Consider the following 18,308-nt stretch of genomic DNA (forward strand, 5'->3'; position numbering starts at 1 on the left):
CTTGATAGTAGAGGGCCAGCAAATTGAAAGAGTAAAAAAGTACACTTACCTAGTAACACTTATAACAGAAAATAATGACTACACTGCAGAATAATCAAAGTCAGTATCGAAAAACTACGTTCTAATTTTATGAAAATGAAAAAGTTCCTATGTAGCAAAGATTTAACATTAGCTTTTAAAGTACGCGTAACAAAATGTTACGTATATAACTATACTATGGAGTGGAATCATGGTCGTTAAATGTAGAGACAATGAGACGACTTAACGCCTTTGAAATGTGGATCTATAGAAGAATTATGAGGGCTTCCTGGGTAGATAGAGTTACGAACAACAAAGTACTGAGAAGAATAGGTAAAGAGCAGGAAGTTGAACTTACAATTAAAGAAAGAAAACTACAGTATCTCGGACATGTGATGCGGGGCGAGAAGTATGGCATCCTGCGACTCATGATGCAAGGAAAGATAGATGGTAGAAGAAGCATCCGAAGAAGACGAGTTTCATTTCTGAAGAACCTGAGAGAATGGTATGGATGCAGCTCAAAGCAACTATTTATAGCTACTGCCTCAAAAATTAAAATAGCTATGATGTTTGCCAATCTCCGTAGCGGAGATGGCACCTGAAGAAGATAAAATTTCAGAACTATAGGGTTATGATAAACTTCTTACTACAACAGGGATAAGAAATGTCTTCTTTATAGACCAGGACATTTAACACTAAATACACCGGAATAAATCGATTTATAAGTACAGTACCCAAAGACTTGCAATTTTTTGCATTGTCTTCAGGATGATGTCAGGAAAAAGTCTATATATGATATGATGATAGAAGATGGAAGGGCTTAATTGCATTTTAAAGTATATAAAGTTCATCTGAAAGTGCACAAACAAGTCAAGATAAGCATATTAAGGAACAGGTTTTGTTACTCGGAGGTTTTTGGGGTCACTGAACACGAAAACGTCATCAGAACCGACCCCCCGGAGCACCTGATGCCTAGGGCCACTACTAAGGCACGTCATCTGACGTCTCGAGGCTTTTCGGCACTAAATTGACGCAGGACAGATCACTTAGATGTTTTTGAAGTCACTGACCAAGAATACTTCCTCAAAACAGAACCACGGAGTACCTGGTGCCTGGAGTCATCTTCTGGAGTTTCGACGATTTTCGGCATTAAATTAATGCAAATAGATTACTCGGGTGGTTTTCGGGATGGAGAAAACGATTACGCCATCAGAACCAACACTCGGAGCACCCGATGTGTAGAGTCACGTCATCTTCTGGTATTTAGAGGAATTTCGGTACTAAATAGGGATGTTCACTAATTTTTCAATATAGTTAAATTCAATAGATTACAAGGTATATAAAAACGTAACAATCATAAAACTGTTTAAAAATGTATATTTTTTAAGATAAATGAGTTCATAATGTTGATTTTCTTGGAGGCTAGAAAAACGGTACCCTGTAGCGAGGCTACGGTCTGTGACGTCAGCAGTCGTAACGTCTTTGATCGACGACTAGTTTTGTATACTTATTTACTCAGTGTATTTGAATGTGCGCAGTTTTTTACGTATTTAATTATTAAAAATAAAGCAAAATAAGTGGTGTTTTGTTCCTGGGTGTGTAAATACATCAAAAAACAGTTCTGACAAGATTATTATTACCGTTCCAGTCAATTTAAAACAGAAAAAGAAATGGTTTGTTGCAGCTAGAACTTAAAATAACTAACTTAAAGAACTAACTTAATAAAATAAACATTACAGAAGTTTTCCAGAGACTTTCGGCCCTTGGTAATAATGTAATTGTTCTTTTTGCATTTACATTTTTCAAAAATACTTTAATTTAAATAGCATTGGACCAAGATTTTGCATTTACCCCCTTAAAGAGTAAATGAAAAAGTTTCGGGACCTCAAATTTGTATTCCTTAAACTGGGATATTCCTAAAAACGGGATTCTAATAATACATACAGTAAAAGTAAACCTTGAAATAACTACATGTGGATGTAGGTATGACTTTATATTATATTAAAATCATTAATAATTTAGTGAAAAGATGGTTGAAATGAAAATGTATAATACCCAAGTTTAAAAATATTTTTTACCTTGGAACAGTTGTCAACTAGAAATACGAAACAACCGAAATAAGATCTAGAGTTGAAAAGGAGCAACATTTAACAATATGCATGAGAAATATTTTCACCCATTGCGACATAATATCTCTCCCACTAAAAATGCGGCTGCTAAAATGTTATTATTTCCGGTTTTGCTATATGGCGCAGAGGCCTGGACAATAATGGAAACATTAATGAAAAAGCTAGAGGCATTCGAGATGTGGGTGTACCCACGTATCCTCAAAATATCCTGGGCCACCCACACCAAAGTACAGGTATTGCGTCGAATGTGAAAACAAAAAGAAATCTCTTTTACAATTAAGAAACGAAATCTTAAATATTTCGGTCATATCATGAGGCATGATAAATATCGTATACTCCAACTGATAACGCAAGGTAAAATAGAGAGCAAACGCGGACCCGGAAGAAAAGACACTCATGTCTTAAAAACTTACGCCAATGATTTGGACAAAAATCGATCGAGTTATTCAGAAACGCCTCAAATGAAATTAAAATTGCCATGATGATAGCCAACGTCCACAACGAACAAGGCACATGAAGAAGAATAAAAATATTTTTAATACACCTAACCAAGGTAAAGTAATAACCAGCCAATGTATGTATGTATACAATATGCATGCGTACAATGCATGCATACAACTTTCTCTATTTTTTTTGTGGAGTATTAAGCATTTATTTTTTTAGCTTAAAGAAGACATGGAAAATTATATGGAATATACACTCAGTAAAGCTGTGGTAGATTTATTTTTTTACAAGATGCCAATAAATCATACACCATTGTTACATCTACACTACAGTCTGTAGTTTATACGAATCGGCTTTCTGAAAACCTTCTTCCATTTTATTTGTTTATTTTTGTAAAACCCAAAATATGTCCTTACAAACAGTCTATCCACTTTAAACTAAACAAATTCACTATAAAACTCAACTTTAACCCTGATAAAACAAGAAGAGAACAAAATAAAATGACCTGAAACGTCAAACAGGTAAACAGTAACACTATGAGAATGGCGCGCGCTTGCGGTATGCAACTAGTGACGTCAGGCCAATAGAGAAGCGTTCTTGAAATTTAAAATAATGCTAGATTTCTAATAAAGATTTTTTATAAAAAGGCTTTTTCAATTTTGTTGAAATTTTGGACAATTATTCCTAGGGTGTTTCTTAATCGTTTTACATGTTTGAAATGACTTTTTAATTTTTTGTGAACATCCCTATTGATGCAAACAGATTACACGACTGATTTTTGGGGTTACTGAACATGAATACGCCTTTAGAACTGACCTCCGGAGCACGTGGTTCCCACGGTAACGCTAAGGCACCTAAGTAGGGCCCTTGGTGTGACAAGAATAGCTTTTAATGTAATACTTACAATTCCCACAGTCACTGAATTGCTGAGAGATAGTGGACTACCCAAAGCAACTACCCATTCACCAACGGAAGTATCATCTTGACCAAATTTTAAACTGGGTACTTTATCTTTGACATCAAGTTTAAGTAGAGCCAAGTCAATATTCATATCCATATCTTCTACATTAACGTTATAGCTGGTACCATCTCTTAGTACCTGACAAAAAAATTATAAGATATTTTATAATTTCTATAGTATACAGTACAGTAAACTTGACATGTTTCCCTCATATAACAGGGTGATACATTATGCGACAAAATAAACAGGTCGTTTTATTTTTAAATTACGACTTTTTGGCATAATATCATACTAGTGACGTGATTCATCTGGCCGTGATGACGTAATGGATGATTATTTTAAATGAAAATAGGGATCGTGTGATAGCTCGCTTGAAAGGCTATTTCATTCTCTATTTAGTGATATAAACACTAACATAATTATTATTTGTTCAAATGTTTATTTGAAAAATATTTCCAAGAGGCAGGAGGGTGACTGCTTTAATATTGAATTTACGCAAATTTACGTTATTATTATGAAAGCCAGAAAGTGACTAAATCAAAGTTTAATACCCCCCCTACAAGATCCCGAAGAAATTTTTGTCATTATTTTATTACTAAGCTGTTATTTTTAAGTAATAATATTGAGCGCCATGCACGTGGTAGGCGGCCGTAAATGCAAGTGCAAGTAAGATGCACAATTGGACTGCCGGAGTGGCATCTCTCTCGCACTCAGAATTTACGCGGCCGGCTACCACGTGCATGGCGCTCAATATTATTACTTAAAATAACAGCTTAGTAATAAAATAATGACAAAAATTTCTTCGGCATCTTGGAGGGGGGGGGGGCATTAAACTTTGATTTAGTCACTTTCTGACTTTCATAATAATAACTTTTATCCGAGTTGTTAAGCCTTGAAAATCGCCATTTTTCGTTTTTTTCAATTTTAAATTGCTTATAACTCGAAAACGATCAACTTTAGAGAAAAATTATAAGAAACCTTTTTATCCAGAATGGTCCAAAAAACCTACAAAAAAATTATCCGGGCCAAAAATATTGATGTTTGCAATTTGATTAAAAAAATTGTTAAAAAAAATTTGGCCCACTTTTCACGTGGGCGACTTCTTGAACCTTATTCTGGGATGTCTCACGAATGTAATCATGCAAAAAAACCTCATGGGAATATTTTTCCCAACGAACCCGCCGTTTTCGCCTTGTCTAACAGCAGTAAAATTTATTTTGAATTAAATAAATTACCAACATTCTTCTTTTTCTGCTAACTTATTTAATTTAATAATAAAACAATTATGTTAATGTTTATATTACTGAATAGAGAATGGGATAACCTTTCAAATTAATAAGCTATCACACACACACGACCATTATTTTTATTTAAAAAAATCATTGATTACGTCATCATACCCAGACGAATGACGTCATTAGTATGATATATCTGCCAAAAAGCCGTAATTTGACATTAAAAATCGACCTGTTTCGGGATTTATTTCCAAAATTGCCCATTCATGAAAAAATGAATTTATTCCAACCTTTACGTGTTCACTGGATAATTATGCGTAAAATCTTTTGTCCATTATAAGGAGGTGGAAAATTTTAGCACCAACAGTGGTTTTCACTGGAATTATAAGGTGTCGTTATTAATAAAAAGAGCATTTGCAATAGAAATTTGTATTAAAAATAGGTATACCCTATTCCACGAACATACGCCTGTTTTGGATTATTCGACAACGAATATTTTACTGTGCAAAATAAGAAGAACGAAAGTAAATTGCAAATTACATTGTTGTTTATTGGAATAATTATTAGCGGCATTTACTTTCGTACTTCTTATGTTGCACAGTAAAATATTCGTTGTCGAAGTAATCCAAAACAGGCGTATGTTCGTGGAATGGCCCATATAATTACAATTGAATTATATCCAAGAATACCTTACATTTCAATTACTATTCAGTGATGAGCGCGCTAATAACCGGCAAAATAGCACAAAAGATGGAAAACGTATTAAGCTGTGAGATAAAAAGAAATAAAACTAGTCGTGCTGCGAAATTTAGCGATATTAACCTATAAATTTACATTATATTGATTGTTTCCCACCTTTAGACGTATCGGACGATTTTGGCAACTGCCACTGTCACAGTGACAGTTTTAGTGGACATATTCATCTGATACGTGTAAAGGTGGGAAACAATCAGTATAATGTAAATTTATAGGTTAATATCGCTAAATTTCCCAGCTCGACTAATTTCATTTCTTTTTATCTCACAACTTAATACGTTTTTCATCTTTTGCGCTATTTTGCCGGTTATTAGCGCGCTCATCACTGTATATTATATTATTTTATGTCATACCGGTTTAATATTGTGTATTTATTACTTAGTTACGAACCACATAATACTCTATGGCCGCGCGGGCATAAAGTGACCAAGGTCTCCAAAGTATGCCAGTAGTACGGTCACATTTACGCATTCAGTATTATTTTCTGCCATCCATTGTTGAAATTTGGCGTATTCCTTGTCGTACGTTTCTTTGGATTTTTTCGGTAACAGATTCTCAGTCGCTTTTTGGCTTCTTTAACTATTTCATTAGAAATATCGAATTTCTCTTGCATTCTGACATTTTTTTGACAATATCACATAGAAAAACTTTGTTTACGTTAATAATAAATTGCTAACCAACATTACTTTCCTAGTAACGTACTAAATACCTGCTGCGTTACTAATATTACTGCTAATTAACATTTTTTTATGTAATTATGTTTATTTACAATCTACATCATTAAAAGAATATCAAGTAAATTTGTTCCATGTTTTTGGGCATGAAGAAGAGACTTCCAATGATGTCTCATCTTATTCTATTTATGTTAAAGTTTTAAAATAGGTCCTGAGGCCAGGTTCTATCAGCTAGTCTCCTTGTGGCAGGGCCATTATGGAATAATTCCCTTACTAACTCATTGTCATGGTGAATGGTACGCTCATTTTGTGACTCCGTGGCTCGATGGATTTCTTCTCTGATGAAAGGTATATTTAAGTCTTCGTGAAGTGTTTGATTAGTTACGTACCATGTTGCGTCCACTATTGATCATGGAACTTTAATTAACATAAAATAAAATTAAAACTGTAATTGATGCAATGAACCGGTATGATATAAAGTTTATGTAATACATGTTTATAATCTCGGGCGACATATAAACTTATTATAAGCTTGTCGCTGTCGCCCTTAGGGTATAAACATCTATTACATAAATAATAACTCAGACTGCCATACACGTGCCACAATAAATTGATGTGAGGTTAGGTAATTCTTCTTCTTCTTCTTCTTCCTTTATTGGGTTATATCCCTCGGGATAATTCGCCCAGCTTACACCAGGGAAATACTCTTGTCTTGCTCTGGGCAATCGAATATTTCCAAATATATATGTTAAAGCCGCAATTTTTTTAAATATATATTAGCAGGAACATCTTCGTATAGGGCCAGACAGTCCCTACAGGAAAGGCAATATTATACCATAAGGGTTAAGACTTTTATCATTTGGAGGTCCAATATCTTTTTATATCTTTATCTTCTTAATTTTTTTAATTCAAATTTGGGAATTGATTAATTTATAAATTAAGTTTGGCTAAGTTAAGGAATTTAAGGATCAGGTTAATCCTACGTGGATTAAGGTTGGACATAAGTAGGCAAATTTCAATGGGAGTAGGGATATTTGTCTTGGCTAATTCTTTATATAGGTCAAAATTGGGTGACATATTTATAGGGCACTCAAAAATCAGATGATTTAAGGACCCAACTCGGCCACAGTCACAATATGGGTCATCTTTTACTCCTATCCTGAATAGGTGAACTGGAGTAGCACAATGACCTGTCCTCATTCTAATAATGGTGGTTATATGTCTTCTGTCTTGGTATGCAAAATTGTGGTACCAGGGGAGTTTATCTATCTGACCTACAATTTTAGAGTAAAATGAATTATTTCGATTTTTCCCCTGCCATTCTTGCTTCCACCGATTCCAGATGGAATGCTTGATGTCTGGTAGAAAGTTGGAATAGTGAAGAGTGATACCAGCAGCTACATTTAAGGTTCTACCTATATTAGCTAGTTTATCAGCCACCATGTTCCCTTTAATATTCGAGTGTCCTGGAATCCATGCCAGACTAATATTAACGTTATTTTCTTTCGCTTCAATGATGCCTCTCTTGGTCATGAACGATGAATGTTCTGTTTCCATAGAATAGGTTGATCTGCCTATTTTCTGTAAGGCACTTTTAGAGTCCGAGCAGATGATTGCTTGTTTAATCCCATTTTTCAAAATAATTTGGAGGGCATGATTAATTGCGACAATCTCAGCCGTACATATTTGGGTATACTTAGGTAGTTTACTGGTATAAGAATAGTTGATCTCTCGGCTAAAGACACCAAAGCCTGCTGATCCTTCATCATCAACCGAGCCGTCCGTGAAGAATTTGGTGTGACTAGGTTTATTTAGAATTATTTTTTGGAGTTGAACTGAGGCAAGTTCATCTGAACAATTAGATTGGATATTTATGATTGGAATTGTTGATAATTGATGGTCTAGTTCAAAGTTATGGCATGGGTATAAGTCACTTAAATATAAGTTGGGATAAGTACTTTTAAATTTGTTTTTTAAAAGCACTAGAAATGGAATACTTCTGTTTTTCCAATGATTTTGGTTCCTTTGAATTGCCAAGTCTAACAGGTCGAGAGCGGAAATAATTGGGTTGCCAATTAACATTAAATTTTTTAATATAAATTTAGAGCTAAGCCATTCCCATCTAGATTTAAGCGAGATCTGACCACTTTCACTTAAGAGAGCATGAATTGGGGTAGATTTCATGCATCCAGTTATAATTCGGATACTTTTGTATTTTAGTTTCTCCAATCTTTTAATTAAGGAAGTTGGACAATCGAAAATTACCTGGCAGCCATAGTCCAGATGGCTCTGAATCAGACCATTGTGTACAATTTGTAAGGTTTTTGGATCACTTCCCCAATAAGTCCCACAAAGAGCTCTCATCACATTCAGGCCACGATTTACTTTTAGTTCTATTGAGTTTACATATGAATTCCACTTTAAGTTTTTTTGAATATTTACCCCCAGGTATTTGACTGAATCCACCCAACCAATATTCTGGTTACAAAATATTACGTTAGGGGGAGAGATTTTCGTGTTTCCTTTTGTAAATAATATTGCAGAAGATTTGTTCTTAGACAGATTTAAATTGTGGTCTAGCAACCATGATTCCAACTGAATCAATAATTTATTTACATTAATTACCAATTCATTAATATCACTCCCTCTAATCAGAAGAACCAAATCGTCTGCATACTGAATTAGTTTGCATGAAGAGGGGATTAAATCATACAGGGAAAGACAATATAGGTTGAAGAGGATAGGGCTTAATGGGGAACCTTGGGGTAGTCCCAGACTTGATTTTCTTGGGCCATGGGTTTGTCCCAGTTTGTCTTTGACAAATAGCTCTCTATCATTTAGAAGGCAGAAAATCAAATTAGCCAGTTGGGTTGGAATGTTATACTTTAATAATTTGGAATACAATAGTGATATATTGACATTATCATAAGCAGAAGAGATATCTAGAAATATGCCAACAGTGTATTGATTTTGAGCGAAGCCTATTTGAATTGTTGAGGTGAGGTATGTAAGGCATTCCGTACAACCTCTACCCCTTCTAAATCCTAGTTGTAGTGGATTAAAAATCTTATTATGTTCCACAATCCACTCTATTCTATTCTTTATAAGAGTTTCGAGCATTTTGCCTACACATGAAGAAAGAGCTATTGGTCTAAAGTTTAACGGATTATTACAATCTGTATCTTTTTTGATTATAGGTAAAATTACTGATTGTTTCCACTGAACAGGAACTATACCCGTTCTAAGACTTTCATTGAAAAGTTGAATTAATAACAAAGATCCAACAACGGGAAGATTTTTTATCATTGAGTAGGAAATCTGATCCAAACCAGGAGCCGAGTCAGATTTAATTGAGAGGGAGTTCTGATACTCGTCGAGAGCAAATGGCGGTTCTAGGGCTTGAGGAGATCTAACCAATACTTTATTGACAGCGGAAAGGGGGGTTAAGCAACATAGAATTTCGTGGGATATAGGAGTAGAGGGCAATTGTGTATATATTGAAGGTTTCGAAGCCGATACCTTATTAATTTTCTCCCACACAACTTTTAGAGGAGTGTTTCTATTTAATTTACTGCAAAATAGTCTGAAACTATTTTTACGTTTTGATTTTAGGAATTTTCTTGATTTGGCTATATTCTTTTTAGCCTCGATATAGTTTTCCATTGAGGGGATATTTTTAAATTTTTTTAAGGCAGACACTCTCGCAGAGACGACTTCAGCACATGAGTCATCCCACCATGGAATGTGGTATTTGGAATTATTAGGAGGGTGAAGCCAAGGTATTGTTTCATCAGCTACCGATGATATGGAGTTAGTAAAAAATTCGTAATCTTCCCTGGGAGAAGCTAAGAAAATGCTGTTTAAATTGTTATGATAAGTAGACCAATCAGCTTTCTTTAGATTTCTTCTTTTACATGAATGCGGGGGAGATTGAGGACATACACCTATCTGACATATTATGGGGAAGTGGTCACTAGTTCCAGTATCTGAAATAGTGGACCACTTTCCCACACTGGCTGCCACATCGACTGATGCCATTGTTAGATCTACTACCGACTTACTGCCTCCTGGGGCCACCAGTCTAGTTGGGGACCCATCATTGAGAAATACTAGCTCAAGTTCCTCCAAAGAATCAAAAATAATCCTACCATTGTGACTGTCTCTAGAACTACCCCATGCCTTATGATTACAATTTAGATCACCCATGATTAAAAATGGCTTATTAAGTAATTTAACAAGGGAAAACCAGTTGGATTTGGAGATAGAGTTGTCTTGTGGACAGTATATATTAAGAATATTCAAATTAAAGTTAGGGAGAAATGTGAGTTGGAATTGGACATCATGATTGAAGCCTGGATTGGCAACTTGAATTTCCCTATAATCAATATTATTTTTGATAAGAGTAATTAATCCGCCATAGCCATCCTCTCGATCTTTTCTGATTATTTGATACCCTCTACATCTTATAACATGTTGGTTTGAGAGCCAAGATTCGCTAATAAGGATTATATCTGGGTTAAGGTTTTTTATAAGGATTTTTAGATTGTCAGAATTAGTGTTATACGAACGTATATTCCACTGAATAATAGTTATCGGAGTGTTAGGATTCATTATAAAGAGTATGTTTGCTAGACCAAGGAGTCAAAAGATCTCGAATCCTCAGGCTCGAGATCCTCTATTCCCCTCCGACCCTGGTTTACATTTGTATTGAAAGGTGATACACTTTTGTTTATGCTAGTCTTTAGATCTGCCATATTGTAAGGAATGGAGTATGATTTTGAGTTTATTAAGTCCCCAATGAAGGTCATGACGAGCTCCCTGTGAGAATGGTTCAGCATAGACATGGCCTGATTGAAATCCAAATAAAGTTGGGATAAAGATTGTGAGTTAGTGATTTGAGAATCAGAGTGAGCAGGATTGAATTTTGAAGTCGAAGGCTCATTTATTCTTCTACCTGATGGATTAATAAGTAGTCTTTGGTGGGAGATTTTATCATAACCTGTATTTTCTTGTATTGAAGGTCTTCTTCTTTTTGGTGGAGATTGAGTGACTTTACTAAAAGGTTTTGAATATTGAGCTGAGGCTGCAGACCTCCTCTCCTGTGGTAAGATGCCATTAGAATTATTCTGATCGCTATGTAAGGGGGGGAAATCGTTTATGTTTAAAGATGAAATATTATGGATCCTAGGAACCTGCTGACTTGCCTCATAGAAAGATAGATTAGAAAAGGACATTAGATCCTTAATATCTTTTTGTCTGACTCTCTCTCTACAATTACGACTATTTGATTCATGGTCAGAAGATTTGCAGAAAATGCAATATTTTGTACACGTATTAGATGAAGAATCCTCATGAGAAGTTCCGCATCTAGCACATTTCTTTTTTCCTCTACATTGGTTCGTAGAATGGCCATAAAGTAAGCAATTTCCACATTGAAGAACAGGGCTGATGAATGGTGTGACCCTCATTGGTAGTTGATATATGGAAATTTCTTTAGGAATAGTTTTTCCTGAAAAAGTTATGCTAATAGTTCCCGTGGAGACAAATTCAACCTTTGAATCCACTTGTACTCTCCGGTTCATTCGCTTTACACTTAATATCTTACATAAAGCCAAGTTGGTTTCTGATGCCTCCTTTATTTCTTCCTCTGTGAATCTTTTATTAACTCCCCTTACTATACCCCTACAAGAAATCTGATGAAATGGAATGAACACGTCATACCCTAGGGCTTCCCAATCTTTCCTCACAACGAAATCGTTGGCTGCTTTTCTAGTGGCAAATAATACCCCTATCCTGTTTTTACCTTTTCTACTGATTTTCGTGATGTCTTTAATTTTTAAAACAGAAATAGATTTAGCTATACTTAACACGTGGTAATCTCCAATATTTTTATCCTGACCCTGGACAAATACTTCATAAGGACCTATGTCGGTCTCCGAAAATAGTATTTGTTTTTTTCCTTTAAGACTTTTCTGAATAATTGGAGGTTGAGATTGACATTCATGTTGGTTGATTTTATTAGGAGGGTCAGGTGGTGGAGGAGGATCGGGAGGAACTTCTTCCTCCATCTTATGCGGCAGATTGACGAATTTAAAATCTATGCCAGTCGATGCAAATTAGAAATTAACAGGGAAATATAGATAGTTTTGGCCCTTACCCTTTGGATGAGTCGTCCGTTCACCTCGAACGATAATCACAGATTTGTCTACTTTAAGTTTTCTTTCAAAAAATCAAATGTCAAACACAACAAAATTCACAACAGATATTCACTGCGAAAAGAAGCCGAGGCTGTTCATCCCAGCGGACCTTGACTTCTTATCAACGATAAATAAAAAATTAACAAGAATTAACAACTGTTTTCACACTAAATTAGGTTTGATGAGGTTTTTTTAGCAAAAATTAAAAACTGTCAACTGTGACGTTTTTTCTTATGTTTTTCTTCTGGTTAGGTAATTCCATCGTTTTATGATACCATTGTTGCCTATTGGCGACAGTAGAGCGTAAAGTACTAAAAATCTCATTTGTATGTAAAATCGGATTCATTTTTATCCATCAGTAAATATAAACTAGCGGTCGTGAACTAAATTTCCCCACATTGATGAAAGGGTTAAGTATGAGTTTAAAACGTTTCAAATGACCCACTGTTGGTTTTAATATTCTAGTGTGCGAAAAGCACAATAAAGTAGTAGCGTATCGGGCCGAACCTTTATAATCTTTCAGAGAATATGAATGAATAACCTCTAATTTCGAATAAATTATGTGACATAATATTGGCGATATGAAACCTACTCTACTCAGATTATCTGGATCACCATCCGTGCGATTATTAAATGAATGAAGTGATAAATGGATTTTTGGATTGTTTTAACATCGACTTTAATTCTCTTTACATTTGGCAGTTAGCGTTATAATCAGATATGGGGTTTATTATTTAAATAATAATTTGTAAACTAAAAAATATCAGAAAATGGGACAATCGAATAAAGTAAATTTCTCGTAAATTTACTTTGGGTGCCTGGGCAACCCAGAGTTGCATATAAAATTCTAACAGCCCTTATCAGCCAAAAACTCACTCAATTCACAGAGAAAAAAGTTGGGGACTACCAGCAACGATTCAGAGAACGCAGATCCACTACAGATGAGATCCACATAATTACACAAACAATTGAAAATGCCACGAACACAACATAGAACTCCACATCTTCTTCGTAGACTTCAGACAAGCCTTTGACTGTATTGGAAGAAATAAATTATTTATTGAAATGAAAAATCAAGATACATATACCAGCAAAGTTAATCAGATTAACAAAAATGAATATGGATGGGTCTCGAGCTAAAATAACGACAGAGGAAGGTAGCACACAATCAATTGCAATAGAAACAGGAGTGCGACAAGGCGATTCCCTGTCAACCACATTATTCAACATAGCAGTAGGAGGAAGAGTCAAGGCCAACAAAATTAAAGGAACTATAGCCTACTTCTCAACACAAATAGTTGCATATGCAGATGATATAGTTCTTATGGGAACTTATGGGTTCTTAAAAGAAGCAGTAACAATCGTGACAAAGTAAGCACGGAAAAGAGGTCTAGAAATTAACGATGAAAAAACAAAATACCTATTCTGCTCTAGAAGAGAAAATAACAGAACGAGATAAATCAAGATAGAAAACTACACTTTTGAAAGAGTTTAACAATTTAAATATTTGGGAGTAATAGTGAATGGCCAAAATAAGAAAAGTGAAGAAGTAACGGAGCGAACACTAACAGGTAACAAAACATACTGGAGATATCATAGGGTAATGAAGGACAAGAACTTATCCAGAAATACAAAACTGAAAATATACAGAGTTACAATCACACCAGTAATTACGTACGCAGCTGAGACAATGTGCCTCACGGAAAAAGATGAAGAAAAATTGAGAATATTCGAAAGGAAAATCCTCAGATGGATTATGGGCTTGATAAGAATGGACAACGGAGAAATTAGATGAAGAATGAACGATGAACTAAGAGACATAATGAAGGGAGAAAATTGATATAGTTAGATTTATTAAAGAGCTGAGACTGAGATAGCTCGAACACAGAGAGAGAAGAAAAAACGACCTATTGATTAAGAAGATCAAAAGATGGAAGACAGAAACTGAAAGATAAAGGAGAGGACCCAGAGAGAGATGGGAGGGCCAGGTCATGAAATATATTAAAATCATGAAAGTGAGAAACTGAAGGGAATTATGCAGACATCGAAATGAGTGGAAGAAAATTTTAATGAAAGCCAAGTCACACAATAAACTTTGACAACATACAAGAAGAATACGGAGTGATTCACCGCAGTAAGCGAATCAGAAAGCTCGAAGTAAGAGCTGCAAACATTCCATCCGCAATGAAAGTCCTTAATGATGATGATATCAAAATAGAAAATCTAATTAAAAGTTTATAAAACTTACTGCAGTTATTATGGACTGTGGTTTGTTTAGGATGACATGAGCATTTGTAAGCGCCCAACCATCATCACTAATAATAAATCCAGATCCATTTGATGTTATTAAAGGTAGTCCATCTATATCTTTCTTAACGGGATCTCTAATTTCTAAATAAAAGACTGCCGGTGCACATTGAGTAACAACTTTGTTAATAAAGTTGTAGCGTTCTCTAAGATTTTGGCCATTTTCAGCAGGTGCTGCTGGTAAGCTGGTTATCGTGTCGGTAGAGTGTGACCTGGTTAGCTCACCCATATCTTTTCTATACTGATTAAGCTTGTTTTTCGATTCTTTAGCCTTTCCAAATTTTCTAATAAAATACAGTGAAGTTAAAATTAGAGCAGGTACTCCAAATTTTGCTATTTTCTTTGAACGACTTGTAGTACTGGTATTTCGATATCTACCATAGTTTCTTACGCCAATGAATTGGAGTTGAGGATTTTTGTATCGTAAGTTTTTGATAGTTTTCAAATATCTGTAGGAAGTTGTGCAATTTGACAAACATTTTGTGAACATACCAAGAATCCTCCTACTCATTGATTCTTCTTATACTGTTTCATATTAATTGATTTTTTAATGTGTGAGGTTTGTTAACAGTAAATTTGGATAATTTGGACATAAGTTTTTTAATGACACATGTAATGAAATTTATATTATATCTGACTTTACATGACATATTTATATGCACTGTTTTCCACGTCTTGTACAGAAAAAAATATTAGGTGGGACTTCTTCTTCTTCTTTCTTCACTTTTGGCGTGCATACTAGTGCATTTGCCAGCACATTTCTTAGTATTGCATTTGGTCTTGTTCATGGCAATATGCAATACTGTTTCTATGAATTTAATGGTATTGGTGAAGGTCAGTAAAACACAGATAACACAATAACGTGAGCGGCCGTGGGTAACGGCATAAACGCTGGCCTCATACGCCAGTAGACGTGGGTTCGATCCCTGCCAAAGACAAACCATTTTCATTTCCAATAATGACACAAGCCGTCTCACCGTGCCTCGGAGAGTACGTTAAGCCGTCGGTCCCCCTGGGCTAGTGTACATCGACACTAGTTACTTGAAACAGGGTTAAAGATGTAGTTGGCGCTGGAACTATCCGAAAGGATCTCCCCGGCAAAAATGCCATACGATATTATTATTATAACACAATAACTATAACACAACAAAGGAGTTTAAACAGCAATTTAACAGAAAATTTATAACTTTGGGTTAGCTTCTTTTAAAATATTCTTCTTTTATTTATATGTTCATCTTGTTGATGCTTAAAAATTTATTTAAAACTTCTATTTGTTTTTTATTAATATTTTGTAATATGTTAGAAGTGCTGCAGCTTGTAGCTCTTTATGTATATCCCATGAATTTATTTTATTATTTGGACAATGAAGAAAAATGTGATCTAGATCTTCTTCTTGTTCACACTCACAGTATGGATGTGTTTTAATGTTGATTCGATGTAAATGAGTTCCAAATATACCATGTCCTGTTCTCATTCTTATTATGTTCGTTATTGATAAACTGATAAGATTGGTTAAGGTTACAATGCGTAAAGTTGTTTGCAAAGTCGAATTGCAGAGCAAAAAATCACAGGCGTTTGAAACGCATGTTGGGCTGCGACAGGGAGATGCGCTGGCGTGTCTCCTCTTCAACATAGCTCTGGAAAAGGCGGTCAGAGATGCCCTAATAGGGGTCTAGGACGTTTCATCGCCGCCAGTTCATCGCCGGCCGATTCATCGCCGGCCGTTTCGATGCCGCCGGTTCATCGTCAGTCAGTTAATCGCTAACGGATATATTTCCGAATTTTCGACCAAATTTCGACAGTTACATTTATTATTTATTTTTAGTATTAATTAGGAATTCTAGGAAATGCGAGATATGACCATTCCCGTTGCAATACTTAATCTTTTAATAGACTTTTAAACTTTTATAATATAAAATATAATTTAACACTACAAATTTAATACTGTTTAGTATCAAATTGAGGGGAAGTAGAAATAGAACAGTAAATTAATATAATAATATTTTTTATCTATTTATTTGTCATAAGTTTTGAACTGAATTTAACGTCGTGTCGTGTCATCTCCCATAATACAAGATCAACTGACTAACTGGCGATGAAACGGCCGGCGATGAAATGGACTGGCGATGAACCGGCGGCATCGAAACGGCGGCGATGAACCGGCGGCGATGAAACGTCCCATTCCGCCTAATAGACAACAGAGGAAATAATTTTAATAAATCATCCCAAATTTTCGCATAATATGCAGATGACGTGGACCTAGTTGCCCGCACATCATGCAAGCTAAAAGAAATGTATACCACCTTCTCAAATGCCTCAATAAATATGGACCTGCAAGCAAACGTGAAGAAAACTAAGATGATTGAACTAAGAGCCAGAAACATCGGTCACCAATTTATCGTTGATAACTCTACCTTTGAAGTGGTGGACAAATTCACATTCTTAGGCTCCCTGATCACCAAGGAGAACGTCATAACGGAAGAAATCAAGCGAAGGATAACCCTAGCAAACAAATGCTATTTTGGACTGAGTAGACATAAGAGAAGCAGAAACTTAAGCAAAAAAAAACAAAAATAACCATATACAACACCCTTATACAACCAGTGTTGACACATGGATCAGAGGCATTGACCATCTCTAAAGCAGATGAAAACCTTCTGCTTATATTTGAACAAAGGATCCTGAGAGGAATATTCGGTGGCATCTCTGAAAATGGTGTTTGGAGGAGGAGGTACAACTACGAGGTATACCACAGATATAAACAAAAATTTGGTGGTAAAGACGTAGTATCTCTTATAAGAATAGGTAGACTAAGATGGGCAGGACATCTAGTAAGATCACAGCAGAACAACCCTCCTAGAAGAATCCTTATGTCACAACCTGTGGGAAGTAGAAATAGGGGTTGGCCAAAACTCAGATGAAAGGATGGTGTGGATGAGGATGGGATAAAAATAGGCACAGCAAACTGGCAAGGGTTGGCAATGGATAGGACTGACTGGCGTGATAGACTTGGGAAGGTCGAGGCTCTTTCATAGGGCTGTAGCACCATTGATGATAATAATGTCATTAAACGCCCAGTTGTTATATATGGAAGCCAAACATATACTTTACATCAGCGGGAAATAAATAAGCTTCTGGTTTTTGAAAGGAAGGTCGGAAGGTTCTCAGAATGATATTTGGCTCTCAAAGAGATAAGGTGGCAGGAGAGTGGAGGAGGCGCCATAATGCTGAATTGGTCACTCTGCGTGGTACTGAAAACATCGTCAGATATATAAAAGCTAACTGGATAAGATGGACAGGTCATGTGGTAAGATCAGAGGAAGACAGAATGTTGAAGACAGTGTTTTTTGAGCAACCTGATGGTAGAAGATCAAAAGGATGCCCCAGAAAATGGATGGATAATGTTGAAGCCGATATACAACAATGAGAAATGGAAACACAAGATCGTAGAATATGGCGGGCTATAGTGGATGCAGCGAAGTCTCACCCCGACTTGTAAAGCCAGTCAAGAAGAAGAAGGATAATCATGAATTGCTTTTGCTTATATTGTCAATTTTTGGCTCTAGTTCATTATCAATTGACTTGTT

The 18,308-nt window shown here is 35.5% G+C and overlaps 1 protein-coding gene across 1 annotated transcript in view; it reads right to left on the bottom strand.

Moving 5' to 3' along the window:
* LOC126885264 (serine protease HTRA2, mitochondrial-like) overlaps positions 1-15,358 on the bottom strand; it is a 74,129-nt gene extending 58,771 nt beyond the window's left edge. The window contains exons 1-2 of the mRNA XM_050651751.1: positions 14,663-15,358; positions 3,496-3,690 (exon numbers count right to left, since the gene is read on the bottom strand). Coding sequence (XP_050507708.1) covers positions 3,496-3,690; positions 14,663-15,232 — 765 coding nt within the window. The 5' untranslated portion in view covers positions 15,233-15,358. The remainder of the gene's footprint in view (positions 1-3,495; positions 3,691-14,662) is intronic.
* Positions 15,359-18,308: the final 2,950 nt, after the last annotated feature.

This window comes from Diabrotica virgifera, chromosome 5 (assembly GCF_917563875.1).
Source record: "Diabrotica virgifera virgifera chromosome 5, PGI_DIABVI_V3a".
Classification (NCBI taxonomy): domain Eukaryota; kingdom Metazoa; phylum Arthropoda; class Insecta; order Coleoptera; family Chrysomelidae; genus Diabrotica; species Diabrotica virgifera.